General features: G+C 36.3%; 1 protein-coding gene across 2 annotated transcripts in view; it reads right to left on the minus strand.

Moving 5' to 3' along the window:
• Positions 1 to 10,166: 10,166 nt before the first annotated feature.
• LOC131935961 (FMRFamide receptor-like) overlaps positions 10,167 to 16,292 on the minus strand; it is a 97,597-nt gene continuing 91,471 nt past the window's right edge. For both annotated transcript variants that reach the window (XM_059292717.1, XM_059292718.1), the window contains one exon: positions 10,167 to 13,289. In XM_059292717.1, the coding sequence (XP_059148700.1) occupies positions 11,554 to 12,939 (1,386 nt within the window). In that variant the 5' untranslated portion in view covers positions 12,940 to 13,289 and the 3' untranslated portion in view covers positions 10,167 to 11,553. The remainder of the gene's footprint in view (positions 13,290 to 16,292) is intronic.

A 16,292-nucleotide genomic window follows, 5' to 3' on the forward strand; every position in this document is an offset into this window, starting at 1 on the left:
AATATTTTTTAGTCGCGTCGACGTCATAACTTAGGAATCACTAAAAAGTAGAAAATAAAAACAAATATAAAAATAGCAACAAGCTTTTAAATGCATTGAAAATAAAATAAAACTAATTTTCTTTCTTTCATAAAAGGGTCGCTAGTCCTCTGGGTTGGACGTTACACTTTTGAACCCCCCCCCCATCTCCAGTTGTCACAAAGTTGAACTGCTAAAAAGAAACTTCTTTTTTTACTTGTTTTCAAAATATTGATCTGGCATGTAGAGGATTTAAAAGAGAAACCGAAAGTAGCATTTCTGATTACTCGCATAATCATTTATTTAATTTTCTTTTATAAACAACGCAAGTAAGTAGAACTAGATTATATTATAGATCTAGATCGATCTAGATCTAGTTATAGTTTATTTCTTACGTTATGAACTCTCGTGACAAGCACTCTAGAGTGTCCATCTCATTTATTACATTTAAACAGGCGATGAATTTGTTGTGACTTTTAATTTATTTTAAAGTTTTTACCCAGAGCCCAGTGTGTGTGTAAAGTGTGTTGTTATGACTGTTACTTACATTACTTACTAACTTACGTGTAAGACGCAAGTGTCCATTACAGTGTAATGTGTACTCATCAATAACTTAACTTGACTAACTCAGTAACTGTCACTGAGTTAAGTACTCAGTTGAGTACCTACCTTAACCTATGACATAGTATCATAGACTATGACTACTGACAGTAATACTTAAATACTAAGTAACAGAGTGTACTGACTCAGTACTGAGTCAGTACACTCAGTTACACTTTTTAGTATTTTTAGACTAGACCAGGGGTCTCCAAACTACGGCCTGCCAAGTCCTCTCATCCGGCCCGCAGAGATCTTTTTGTCCAAGGAAAATCGTTTGTTGGTGATGGCTGAGGAACTTTGCCCAGAAAAATCAAAGACATGCCTGAAAAGTTTGGAGACCCCTGGACTAGACTATTAAATACATACTTTTACCAGTGTCCCCCCCCCCCCCCCTTACAAAATCTGAAAGAAACACTGCTCAGGGGTCATACATAAATTTTAAATTAAATGATGTCACACATTTTGGGACAATTTTTACCTCTTCTCCATCACACATCGTCTCAAAAAGCCAGTCCCCCTCCCAAAATGACGTCACACCTCAGTCTACAAGCCCCATCAATTAAAACATCAATAATTTTACCAAAATCTCGTCTGAACTACTCTGTCAATATAGAGTATTTTAATCAATTTCTATTATAATTAATTAAAACAGTTTTCTAAAACATGAAGTAACAGCTAAAATTCATTTTTAACATTGCTTTTTTTATAATGCAAAAGTGTGACACCTTATGAATCCCCCCCCCCCCTCCCACTCATCACACACCATCACAAAATTACGGACCCCCTCCTCCTATGAGTGTGATATCATTTATTTATGGACAACCCCTCAGACTGCTAGAGTAGAGTATAGACTTTTCCTTGTTTTTCCTCACTCATTTGACTAGATTTTAGTTTAGGTTTAGAGTTTTAGAGTCTAGAGACCTAGAGTCTAGACTAGAAAAGTTTAGATTCTATAGTATTCTAGCTAGAGTCTAGAGGTCTAGAGTGACCTAGACTACCAGTGCTTCTGAAAATGAAAATTAAATAGATCTTCTAAAATATATTATTTAAAATAGGCCTACACAATTTGAAAATAAATAATATTTGATAACAGTCTAGTAGTTAGCATGGTCAAATTGTAGAGCACTAACCCAAATGTTTTGAGTTCACATCATCATTGTCTTGAGTTTATAAGATGTACCTGAGTTCTTCTAACTCTAATGAGTACCTGACTAGTGTTGATATTAAAAATTAGTTTTATTAGTTCAACTAACAACCTTACAACCCTTTATAGAAGAATACTTTATAAGGGCCTTATTATTTATTGGTGTGAAAATTACTACTAATATTGTTAGGATTAGGAATATGGTTAGGCTTAAGTATATATTGTTAACAATAATAAATGTGATTGGTTAAAAGTTAACAACTGACAATCTAACACCTCCATTTAAAAAGTTCATTATAGCTGCGTTCTTTCTTCATCCTGTAAGTGTAATCTTATCTGTTTTGGTCATCTACTCCTGTGACTGTTAGTAGTTCTGAAACAGGCAGCTCAGTCCAATCTTTGATGTCATCCATCCAGTGACTTCTTTGCCTTCCCCTTCTTCTCCCTCCTAAAAATGCGCCTTGCATTATTGTTTTTGATCAGCCATTACTTTGGGTGACAAGTCCATACCCTCTCAGCTTTTTTGTTTCGACTATGTTCAGTAGACTTTCAAAGGGACCAATAACGCTAGTGACCAATTTCATTATCACAGGTATAAAAAAAATGCCTCATTAGGGTAAGTTTTGGTTACGAGTAATTAACATGTTTTGGCTAAATCAAAGTAATATTAGCTTTAATCACTACACAGTGATTTCTGAAGTAATCAGAAAGGATGCTTTAAAAACAAACCTGCAAAAATATTAACAGGTGATAATTTGAATTATGCTAATATATTAACTGTTTTAATGTCTTGAATAAATAGTAAAAAATAGGAAATTTTAGTAATTTAATGTTTGATTTTTTCACTAATATTTTAATTTGTTTTCAACCCAGGAGTAAAACTTAACAATGGAGGAACTTCAAAGAAAATTAAATTTTAGGAATACCAGCGTACAAACCCAGGTAAAGATCATTTCTTTTAAACATATAGAGGATTAAGTGTTTAGGAATTAAGGATAAGTATAATTGAAATTACAAATCAATTTGAAATCAAAACAAAATTTACACATTGTGTTGGTGGCTTAGTTAATTTTCATTGTTTTATTAAACTGTATTTTACAATACTGATTAAGTAATCTTACATTTGTATTTGCCCCTTACTACACGTTTTTGTGAGCTCACATTTATTTCAGAAAAATGCATTAAAATATTTATTTATCTTTTATCTTGAAGGCTCAAGCATTGCCATTTTTTTGTATCAAAATGTTAGTGTTCAGGAAAGATAATCATTTAATATTAGATTGTACTGTAATATCTCTAGTTACTTCCCTTACATAGCCATATACATTTTACATTTTAAAACGTTTTTCTTAACTCAGCTTCGCGTTTGTTTGTTTGTTTGGATGTTTGTTGTTAAAATTGACATCGAAAATTAGCCCACTTCTGATTGCTCTATAGACCTGAAATTTGGCATGCATGCTACTTTCGCCTAACAATTTCAGATGCAATCATAAAAACTAGCAATTAGTGACCGTAATTAGCTTAATTTAATTACGCCCCAAGGACCATAAAATTGAGGACATGATTTCTAAAGATACCGACAAGACTGGAGGCCTATTGACCCAGTTACTTCGGTGTGAGCGCGCTGGCCGTGATCGTATAGTGGTTAGTACTTCGCGTTGTGGCCGCGACAACCCAGGTTCGAATCCTGGTCGCTCAAGTTTTTTTAGTCCGTGTATTTATAAACACTTTTTTAAAAACCACGTTTTTCATGTGTAGCAACGGACTAAAAAGGAGAACGGACACGGTAACACATTGTTAACGGTGACACGGTTGGTACGCTGGGCATGCTAAAATACACATAAACACGTTTTTCCTTAACTCAGCTTCGCGTTTATTTGTTTGTTTATGGGAGATTTGATCACGTGATTCGTGAGTAGATCTTCACGCCAGCAACGTAAATTACGAACCTTCTCTGTTTAAAGCGTATCGGTCGCTCAAGATTTTTTTAGTCCGTGTATTTAAAAACACTTAGTCAAGTCATACTTAATCAAGTGATTAGATAAAGTAGAAAATAAACTATATAAAAAACTTTTTAAAAACCACGTTTTTCATGTGTAGCAACGGACTAAAAAGGAGAAAATAAAATACTTAAAAAAAACTTTTTAAAAAACCACGTTTTTCTTGTGGACTAAAAAGTAGAAAATAACTATTTACATACATTTGAATTTGATGACAAAAAACGTGGGTCGGGCAGATGGGTCGGGAAATTTGATGGTGAACGTACCCACGTTTTTTGTCATCAAATTCAAATGTATGTAAATAGTTATTTGAAAATTAATAAAAACGAGCTGACCCGCGGCGTATCATACTCCGCTATTTAGTTGTTTTATTTTCTACTTTTCATTATTTCATAATTTGTGAATTCGACAGTACCAATGCTGCCACTGAAAATGTTTGCTTTAAAACACTATCAGTAGCTCATTAAGGGCGATAACCCCCCCCCCCTCCTTTCCCCAACCCCTACCCCCCTGTGAAAGTAAACTCCTCTTAGTTACCTCCCCTAAGTTTAAAATTGTTTCATACTAAATTATCTGCCCCTAAAAACCCGGCTCTACGATCGTAAACACTCAGCGTGAACCACAGCTCACCAGATCATGTAGGGGTGGGAGTAGTAGGGAGCACGCTTACAGCTTGGTGTTTTCTATCGTCTCCATGAAGAGAATTATATATAGATGTGCAGCAACCTGCTTAGGAAATCTAAATTCCATTTGTAGTAATTTTATTTATAAAACTGTTTTCTACTGCCAACCATCTTTCTCTGTCTATCTTTATTTACAGATTTTTTTGTTTTACCTTACTTGTGAATACACACTGTGTCCTTTTTCTTGTTCTTGTTGTCATTTATTGTCCACACAAATTTTAATTTAAAAATATGCTTTGATTAATTTATTAAAATTAACAATTAGAAATGTTGTTGTAAATTGTAATGTATATCTTTTAAGTTAGCATGCAGTCACTTTATCTAATTATATCAGTCATTTTTTGTAATAGGGGACTTAAAGTTCTTCATTGTGAAATAAATATACTGTTATTGAATGGAGTCAATTAGTTGCCTTGAGAACATCATGAATGTTAAAGATGTTATAAACTCTAAGCCTTAATATTCTTGCTGCAGTGAAAAATGTAGCTGAAAATGGCAATAATTTGTAATTTGTCAATTCTCACTTTAAATATAAAACTAGTTACACCACTCAAAGCAACCAAAATGTGGGATGGCAAGATTGGGTGGTTGTATGCACAACTGATAATCTCGAGTTTGATTCCTAGACTTGAACCAGTACCTGACCCAGATTAGGGAAACAGAGCACACTATACCTTGATATTCTCAGGTCATATATAGTTTGACAGGGTAACTTTACTTTTTATTGATGTATCATTTTGTTTTACTCATATTTCAACTAATGGTATAAATGCCAAGTAAGAAAACAAACACAGTCAAAATCTTCAGCTTTACTTTATTGATAATTCAACACAGTGAATTATAATTAATCAAATTAACAGTTTAATACACATGATTCAATTTTTATTTTAAACACTTATAATTTACTGTGCATGTTAATAGGCTTATAATTTAGCAAAAGTCAAGGTATAGAACCTGTACACTCAGTATATTGCTTATAAGTTTTAATTGAAATGAAATGTATGATTTAACAATACCAATTGAAACAGTAAATGAATTAAATGTGCTCTAATCTTTGGTACCTGGAAAAAATGATTTCTAACAACTCTTTTAAAAAAGTTTAAATGATATAATGAAATACAATGGTCTAACTTTACACATTAAAATAATAAAAAAAAACCAATTCTTTATATACAATGATTATTTTTAAGATGGCATTTGAAAATATATGCTTAAAAACTAAATTCTTAAAAAATTAAAACTATTACCTAGTTTACTAAATAATAATAAAAAAAACTATAAATAATTGAATTCATAACTATTAATAGTATGAGGCATTGGTCTTGGATTTACAAATCGGAATAGTCTTTAAGTGAATATAATTTATAACATAAAGCATTTTTTTTAGCAAACTGCTATTTGTTAAAGTTGGTATAGGCCTCATTCAAAATCATATTAAATTATACATATAGTTGTTGGAATTTTTCATAACTTGAATCAAAGCACAAAAAACATTACAATGCTTACACTATAAATACAAACGTGGTGTTGTTATGGTATTTATGGGTAGTTAAGTTATGAACTTTTATTTGGTTTGTAGTCCTTATTTTTGTGTTGGTTTAATCAAGTATTCTGACTTGTGTTGAATCTGACATGATCCTACTGATTAAGTATGATAAATTACTCCCCTTAGTTCAGCATTACATCCCTTTATTTGTACACTAAAAGCATACATAGTTTAGCTATATAAAATTCATATGTTAATGCCATTTCTTTTTAAGGAATTTATACACTCGTAGATTATATTACATGTAAAGGCATTTATCTCAAAATACAATGGAATAAACATATAACATGTGTTACAACACTTACAACATGAACAATACCATCATCTTATACATACAACTTTTTCAATGTAGACAAAACAAAACAATAACTATAACCCAGAAGATGTGGGATAACAAGTAATGTGAGCAATTTCTTGAATTTAAACAAATATCAATCAGGCTAAAACTGTTAAATTGTTCTACATATTAAGAACAGTGGACTTTTTTAATTTGGGCAGGGGCTGAATATCATTTTGTTATTTGTCGTGATAAATCTTGTGATCAAAGTAAGGGGTACCACCTGTGTTTTGATATTGCAATTTATATTGCAATTGTGTTAATGATAGTACTCGTAAGAAAATTTAGCACGTACCTATTAGTGTGTGGGAGGGGGGCGGGAAGAAGAAAGGGGGGAAGACTCTAGAAATATGGTATAGACCTTAGTGGTGGTGGGTTATGGGAATAATGTCGGATGTTAATAACAGAAACCTACGTTTTTTTACGCTTTTGTTTCCCTTCTCCATAACTACATAGGTTTACCTAATATTCATGTCTATGTAAATATGAAACAACGTAAGATACAATTTTTTGAAATAAACATTTGATTATTGAAAATAAAATTATTTTGTGCCTATATTTTTGTTTAATCGTAAGGATACGTGTTACGCGATAAAGTTTTGCCCTGTGCTATCATAACCTACTTCCTCCCAGTCTTATATTTCTATTATTTTCCCAATGTTAATGTGGGAAATCTTATACCTGTAGACTTTATGAAATGGTAAGAGACAGTGGCGTAGGCAAGGGGGGTTATAACCCCTCCCATGGACTCACACCCCTGTATATATATATATATATATATATATATATATATATATATATATATATATATATATATATATATATATATATATATATATATATATATATATATATATATATAATTTTATACCCCTCCCATGACCAATTCCTGGCAACGCCACTGGTAAGAGCAGACTACCCATCCTGACAAGAACTGATGCTGTAAAGAAACCATTCGCCTGCTATGGTTTCTGTGAATGTATGATTAGTGGTAATGTGACGAGGTGCTTCCTGCTAATGTAAATGGGACATAACCCAGCACCTTGCGGTAATCGAATGCTTGTGGCGGATGGTGATATGGAAGACAAAAAGCTGTCGCACGTACAGACTAGCCTACTAACTGGTTTATGTGTTCGGCCTTGGTGATACGAGTAACGTCACACATGGCCGGGGTTTGTGAGGAGGGGGGGGGTGAACTAAGTCACTGATACTGTCCAATGAGGTGACTTGCTGTCCACCTACTTATTATAGTCATAAACATTGTTTAATAACTTCAATACTCCTCTACCGACAATTATTAATATACCCAGTGCCGGCGCCAGGTCATTTAGCGCCCTAGGCAAAACTTATTAAAAGCGTCCCCCCCCCCCCCGCAATTTTTATCATAGGCGTAGCGACCCTTCCCGGTGCCCGAGGACAAACTTTCGATTTGCACCCCCACCTCAAACTTCTACGATTTGCACCCCCCACCTCAAACTTCTACGATTTGCACCCCCCCTCAAACTTCTACGATATGCACCCCCCTCAAACTTCTACGATTTGCACCCCCCCCCTCAAACTTCTACGATTTGCACCCCCCCCCCTCAAACTTCTACGATTTGCACCCCCCTCCCTCAAACTTCTACGATTTGCACCCCCCCAAACTTCTACGATTTGCACCCCCCCCCCTCAAACTTCTACGGTTTGCACCCCCCCTCAAACTTCTACGATTTGCAACCCCCCCCCCTCCTCAAACTTTCGATTTGCGCCCCCCCCCCCCCTCAAACTTTCAATTTGTTTTTTCCAACCCATTTTGGCGCCCCCCTACGGACAGCGCCCAAGGCGGCCGCCTAGTTCGCCTTACAGGTAGCGCCGGCCCTGGATATACCACGTAATATCTATTAGAAACATTGTTTAACAACTTCAATACTGCTCTACCAACAATGATAGAACTACCATGAAATGCCTATTAAAAAGCCGACTTGCTAGCCTATAGTCAACAAATGTTGTGTCTATCATAATTGATATGTGTTTACCATTTGTGTTGTTGTGTTGTCAGCATCTATATTTGAATGCATTTGCATTACGAACAAATGATATTACATTTGATGTAAGTGGATATGTAATTTATACGGCATTTCAAGTGGGAGAGAGTTTTATAGCTGAGTCTGGTTGACAAAAATACTTGTGGGTTATGAAGAGAGTATACTAGAATAAAAATAGTTTCATTGTTATTTTAAAAATTTGGTGCCAGTAGTGTCCGTGTGGATGATATTTAGCAACGATTTGTTTCTGGATGTTACTGCCATTTTCGCGTCATACCAATGTCATGAGTATTTTATTTACATCTTACATCAATACGGCCTTTTTTTTGTCAATGTTGTTTCTATTAATTCAGTCACCGGCTCATCTACTGTATTTTTTCTTTCAACCCTCACTTTCGTAGCTAATCTGTTTTCTTACACAGTGGATCTATTACATCAAGGCCAGTTGTACAAAAAATAATTGTTTTATGACAACAATCTTAAATATAGGCTACTTATACTAAAATTCCTTTGAGGAAATATACAACACATAACCTTTACGTATTCAAAATACCAATCTAAGTTTTAAAAACACAGTTCACTTAACCTTAGTTAAGTCTAGGATAATTTAGTTAAAGCTTTCCTTAATTCCATCTGATGTTTCTATTACCGCTAATGCGATACATGGTTTCATTCAGGCCGATAGTTACTAAACCAGTTTCGTGACGTACTGCTCTAAAAGAGGTGGGGGTGGGGGTCACTGAACTTTTAATGAACATAGAACCTTTTTATACATTGATTAAACGAAAAAAAATACTCAGAGAGCCTCATCAAATATTGTAACTTAGTTTGACTTTTAGAAGATGTATTACAACTTACTTGAGTGTACATAATCCAGCCTTTTCTTATTTCTATGTCTAATGAAAAGAGGATCAGTTATTCATTGGTAGCCCTGTACATTTCATACGAAGTTCTATTGTCATAACAACAATTAAGCCCACGTTAATCTAGATCAGGGGTCTCCAAACTACGGCCCGCGGGCCGGATGCGGCCCGCGAAGTCGTCTCATCCGGCCCGCGGAGATCTTTTTGTCCAAGGAACTTTGCCCAGAAAAATCAAAGACATGCCTAGAAGAAACTGGCCCCCGAATTGAAATTTGATAGTTAATGCGGCCCTCGGATTGAAAAGTTTGGAGACCCCTGATCTAGATGTAGAAACTGGTTACAATTTTTTTCCTTTTGTTCATGTTCATTACGACAGTTTTATTTGTGCTAAAGTCTTTTAAAACAATGAACATATTCATAAAATGCATTACATTTTTCTTTTCTTGTAATAGTACTGCAGCACACTTTATTTAAAATTCATTCAACAAATTCAAACAATACCATGGACATACATCTACCGCAACATCCCCCTCCTCAGCACGGATTTCGATACAACATTCTTTTATTGCTTTAAGTACCCTCTGCCTTCCCGAACGGTTCAAAGCCCCACCCCCCACCCCCGAGCAAAATGTCTGAAAGGAAACACTGATGCGTCTCTCGTGGTAACTTTAAAACGTGTAGCCGTAACTCATCTCTAGTCAGTAGTTTGTATTGGAAAAGTTTCATGTCGCAGCCTACATTTTTAGAGGCTTTCTTGTCTGAACTGTCTGACAACATTTTTCAATTCATACATGAATACTGTGATATCAAACGATTGACTTTACATTCGAGTTTTCAAAGTTTACTTTGTATGATATATATATATATATATATATATATATATATATATATATATATATATATATATATATATATATGAGCTCAACTCATAAATATATTTTAGCTACTAATTTTATCATTTTAACCAGTGTAGACATACACAAACACATCATTGTTGTCCATATATACAGTTTTTCGCTTTATTTTTAAACAATTTTAGAAGAGAGCTATTTAAAGTACACAATTGATTCCATAACGGTTACAGAATTGTCAATTATATTTTTGTTCCTAGTAAAAGTAAATGTCACTTTCTGTAATATAGTTCACACAATTTCAAGACTTATCCAAATTACTATTTAAAAAATAGTCATTATGTCAATGTATTGTATTTTATACACTATTTCCTATCTACATTTTGGACATTAAGCATAAAACTGGCAAAGAGCAGTTCTGGATGCTCAACCTTTAATACTTGTCTTTTATTTTCTGTTATGAGTAAATGAAATTGTATTACTGCTATCTACAAGCATGTCATTCTCGATACTACATACAAACACAATTATTGACTTAACTCTTTCTAAACTGAACTTCTTTACTAGACATTATTAACTCATCAATTAACACAATAAGTATAGGCATTTAAAAACAAATTTAAAAAAACATGACATATTATTAATATTTTTTTTTCTTTTATACCGCTTTGGTAAATTGATCAACTTCTGTTAAAAATAGAGTATATTTAAAAATATTGTGGGATGCTCAGTAACAATAACAGAGAAACATCAAGACCTTCAGACTAAATAACAAGAACATTTTAAACAGCACGCTAAAGCAATACACAGTCCTAGCCTCCTTTTGAACATATAAAGTAGAACGACAAAAAACACTCCCGTTCATCCACCGTTTAAATACTAAGACACTGTCGGCCTCCATTTGAACAAAATAACACAAAACACGAACACACCTCAGTCTTCATTTGAACAAAATAGCATGGGCATTGTATCACCAACATTCTCTCAACTCGTTTTTTTTTCGCTCTGTGAACTAAATAACATGAACATTCTAATTACCAACAAACTTTCAGCCTTCCTTTAACCTGAGTAACATGAACATTTTTGACATATAAACACTCCGCCTAAATGTGAACTAAATAACGTGGACCTATCGACAACACGCTCTTCTCTTCCACTTGAACAAAAGAACATGAATGTGCTTAACACCAACACACCCCAGCCTCCTTATGAACAAAATAAAATAAACGTACTAAAAACCAGCATATTCCCAGTCTCCATATGAACAAAATAACATTGATATACTTAACACCAACACACCCCAGCCCCTATTTAAACAAAATAACGTGGACATAACAACATCCTCAATATGAACAAAATAACATAAACATACTAAACACCAGCATATTCTCAGCCTCCATATGAAAAAAATAAAATAAACACACTCAACACCAACACACCCCAGCCTCCATATGAACAAAATAAACATACTAAACACCAACACACTCTCAGCTTGCTCGGCCTCCTTTAGAAATGGGAGACAGAAGCTTGAGGTGACTGCGCTGGGAATTGTTAGGCACGAATACGTCATTGACTTCTGCAGACCCGTTGGAGTCTGTGGATTCTCTGGGCGAGTAGGCCGCCTTGAGAACGGCCATGTCCAACCCTACTTCATGCTCACTCTGAACATCCGTCCGGCACTGCTGGTACCCGACTTTAGCGTACACGTTGCCGTTGTGCGCCGTCTTGGCGTGGTGGCTGTCAATGTTGTGATGAAAGCTGAAAGACTGGAACCTCCCGGGCATACGCCTGACCAGGCACGGGCACAATGTTCTGACGAATGTGCGGCGAAACTTCTGACCCAGCGCGCAGTACAGGATGAAATTCACGGCGCTGTTGAGCATGACGAGGAAGTTTCTGAACGAGCTGAGAACTATCCACCCTGCCGAGCTCTCAACTTTAGCAGTGTCGATAGCGTAAGCCATGTTGTATATAAGGGCGGGGACTTGGCAGATGATGAAAACGATAACGACGGAAACGAGCATGATTGTAACGTTGTTCTCGCGGGATTGTCGCACATTCATGTCCCGCCTCTGTTTCTTTGATCGTCTTACGGCCACTATAAGGAATGCATTTAAAATAGCCAAGGAACATAGGGGTATAAAACACATCACTAAAAAATAAAGCCAACCAAAGTATAATTTGTGGTAAATGGGTTCACTGCCTAATTGGGTTTTGATTATTGCCAAGCATATCTGATTATATTGATCTGTTAGCTCCAGGCTTGTGTACTCGAACCAGCGAGGTACATTGTAGAGTATCGATACGATGGATATGACTAAAACGACCATCCTTGCGCGTGGTATCGTACACATACTTGCAGCCCGCAGCGGATGGCACACTGCAATGTATCGCTCCACAGTAAAAGACACAGTAAGCCACACCGTAGCGGTCTGCGCGGCTAATCCTATTGGATAAACAGACACGACGATGTACGGTGTGACATGTTTATTAAACTGCTCCGAAAGAACTGGCAGGCTCATCAAAGGTAAGACCACAGCGAGGACCACAGTATCCCAGATGGCGAGAGCCGTGAGGAACACGTTGGTAGAGGTTCGCATGGTCCGCCGTGTCAGCACGATCATGGCCAGAGTGTTCCCTACCGCCCCCAGTATAACCAGCACCAGCGCCCCGATGCCAGTTAAGTAGAAGTTGATGGCACTAAGGCTGTTCTCGCCTGAGCTGTTGCAGGCCGGGCTCAAAGACTCGTTAGCAGAGAGAGTCATGTTGGTGAGGGCTGAGTACGGGGTACTCATGGAGATGTTGCTCGGCGCCGCGTACACCTCGAGGGTACTCTCGGGGTAAAAGAACCCGGTGCTCGTATTCTTCCCCATCGCTGGCACGTTTAGGAATTCACCGAAGACTTGGAAATAATAGTTATTTTTTAAAATCCATTTAGATGTCACAAATTCCAATCACGATCTGGGAATGTTCAAACCATCAGAAATGATACATCCATGATGAAAATATTGATTTTATATTTTCCTGTTTTCGAATGATTGGTCTACACAAATAACTTTTAAACTATTTGCTTGACGCCGTCACATTATTTATCGCTAAGTTGGGCGAGAGTGAAGGCAGAGCTGGCAAAAGGCTGAAGGAATTAACCAATTGATCTGTCCATAATTTGTTTACTTGATGACGTCACCTTATTTTCATAAACAGCGACGCGGCCAATCAATACCTGCAAAGTAAAAAAAAATGTCAAAAAATGTTTCTCAATGTTAAATTAATAACCGATTAAATTTTAAAATTACCTTTTTTTCCTTCTGAATTTAACTAACCAAACACCAGTTGTATATGTGTAGTGTGTATCCTAAGCTGCACACCTAGCTGGGTCGACTAGGTTATCAAAAGAGGTAAGACTCTCGTTATCTTAGTAATTGACTGCGATGAACTAATAAATTATCACGGTATATTTGTGTACTGTACACCGTACAGCTGAAATGAATGTCACAGCTTTAGAACAATGACAAACGACGTTATCTAATCACAAGACCTATGTTTATGCTATCACTCTTCATGGTGGTATGTATGTGTAACGCAGTAATAACAGCCAGCTGAACTATACTACTCTGTGCATAAAAAAATTGAATGTTAACTTGTATAAGGAAGCACCGGTTGACCCGGTAAAGACTAAATAGAATCGAAAACTTAAAAATAACCTCCTCATGTTCTATTTTAAACCATGGTTCTCCACCCTTAAATAGAAAGATATGTCCTCACCCGAAAAAAAAAGCCCTCATTAAAAATGTTGGAGGGATATTCCAGGAAAGTTATTATTCTAATTTTGGGTCTTAATTTACCTGCTGTACAATTTCTGGCATTTTTTATTGCTTTATTTTAGATTTTCTTGTATAGTTAATCCTTTGATTTAATTAATTACTTTGTGGGCCGGGGGTTAGTTGATTAAATGATGAAAGGATCTTGGACCAAATGTAAGAGAAACCTAGTTAGTTGTCTCTTGTACAACTGATGTTATGGCGTTTGTTTGGGGTATGTCTGATGGTGTTGTGGTGTTTGTTTGGGGTACATCTGGTGCTGTTGTGGTATTTGTTTGGAGTACATCTGATGGTGTTGTGGTATTTGTTTGGAGTACATCTGATGGTGTTGTGGTATTTGTTTGGAGTACATCTGATGGTGTTGTGGCGTTTGTTTGGGGTACATCTGATGGTGTTGTGGTATTTGTTTGGAGTACATCTGATGGTGTTGTGGCGTTTGTTTGGAGTACATCTGATGGTGTTGTGATATTTGCTTAAGGTACATCTGATGGTGTTGTGATATTTGCTTAGGGTACATCTGATGGTGTTGTGATATTTGCTTAGGGTACATCTGATGGTGTTGTGGCATTTGTTTGGGGTACATCTGATGGTGTTGTGGCGTTTGTAGTACATCTGATGGTGTTGTGGTGTTTGTTTAGGGTACATCTGATGGTGTTATGACATTTGTTTGGGATATATCTAATTGTGTTGTAGCATTTACCCGGGATACAACCGGTCTAATCTCACGCTTAAATCTACTGCAGTGATCGCTGGAGGGCCAGTGACACAATAGCACGACAGTCTGTCTGTCAACCTTTGCATGGTCGGTCGATAGACATCCCGATAGTGCTGTAGCACTATAGACTTTGGCAGTATAACCTTAGTGTTTCTGCACTGTATAATTGCATTGTCTTTCTAAATGTATTGTTGGGAGGGGGGGGGGGAGGAAAGGGGCTCTTGAAATTGTTTTTTTGGGAGGGGGGAGGGGGGCGATCACTGGTAAAAGTACATATTTCCTAATATATTTCCTAAATAAATTCTCTTTCGTTGGGAGGGGGGGGGGGGGTAAGGCCCTTTTGAAGAGATGCCTGGAAGAAACTGGTAGTGTTTAGCTCTGATTTGTCTAGGCCGATTGTTGTTACAATGCCCTTTTTGTCAAACTAGCTGTAGTGTTTTAGCACTGTATAATACCTTTGTCAGTCTAGTTGTAGTTTTTTATCACCGTATAATGCCTTTGTCAGTCTAGCCGTAGTGTTTTAGCACTGTATAATACGTTTGTCTGACTAAGCATAGTGCTTTAGAACTGTTAATGCCCTTTGCAGTCTAGACCGAGTGTTTTATCTCTGTATAACGCCGTTGTCAGTCTAGCCGTAGTGTTTTAGCACTGTATAACGCCGTTGTCAGTCTAGACTGCGTGTTTAACACAGTGTTGCTTTAAAGCTGTATAAAATATTTAAAGCCACCCTCTGTTAGCCAGAGTGTTCACTGTATGTAATAAGGTGTCGTTTAGCACCGGTAGAGAAAAAAAAACCCTTAATGAGGTGTTGTTTAGACCTTGTGGAAAAAAACAACCGTTGGTAAACTTTTCAGGAATGAATTGGGCGTGAACACGTGCATGAAAGTCCTTTAGAGACCGCTGATCGATTGTTGGAGAACGTGGGGTGAGCAAGGGTGAAGAGTGTGTAAACTCTCCTAGCGCTCACTTGGGACCCATAGGTCTCAGGCAAGACCTAATCACACACACTGTCGCTTATATTGAGACTTGGTTGTTTCATTAACGTTTTAATCGCTAGTTTACGTTACATTTTGTACACTTGAGACTTTTGCTTCTATTTTTTTCTGGGTTGTGTTTACGTTGATTTTATTATGTTAAAAATTCCATATTGGTGTTCTTAGATTTTATAATTGCAAACAAGCAAAAAATATTTAAAAGAAAGTGTTTTCTCAGTGATAACTTGAACGATTTATTAAGAAACACTTTCTAGCTTATGAACGACAAAAGATCGTCATATTTGATTATAACAACAAACTTATGAATGACAATAGATGATCATATTAGGTTTTAACCACAAGCTAAATGCATCTAGATACTTTGAACAGAAATGTTGGTTTACAGTCATGACATTGAGAAATCACGCTTGCCATGTATAGAATAATCCTTCAACGCTTGTATAATCACAGTAAGGTGCAACCCTTCAACTCTAGCATTGGGCCAAGAGTATCTTGCTAATTAGAGAACTTCTCTAAACCAGTCTCTGTATAGCCCCTAGCTATTTTACCAAAAATGTCACTCGGAAAAGTACTTTAACCTGATCTAAGGGAGCGGTACCATTTTATTTGTACTCCTACCATCTATAATTGTAATTGAACTTCCCCATTTTAAAACTATACTCCCAACTACCTTTAATTTGCAATCGAAGTTAACC

The sequence above is a fragment of the Physella acuta genome, unplaced genomic scaffold (assembly GCF_028476545.2).
Source record: "Physella acuta isolate Inbredline_101_S28 unplaced genomic scaffold, ASM2847654v3 ptg000164l, whole genome shotgun sequence".
Taxonomy (NCBI): domain Eukaryota; kingdom Metazoa; phylum Mollusca; class Gastropoda; family Physidae; genus Physella; species Physella acuta.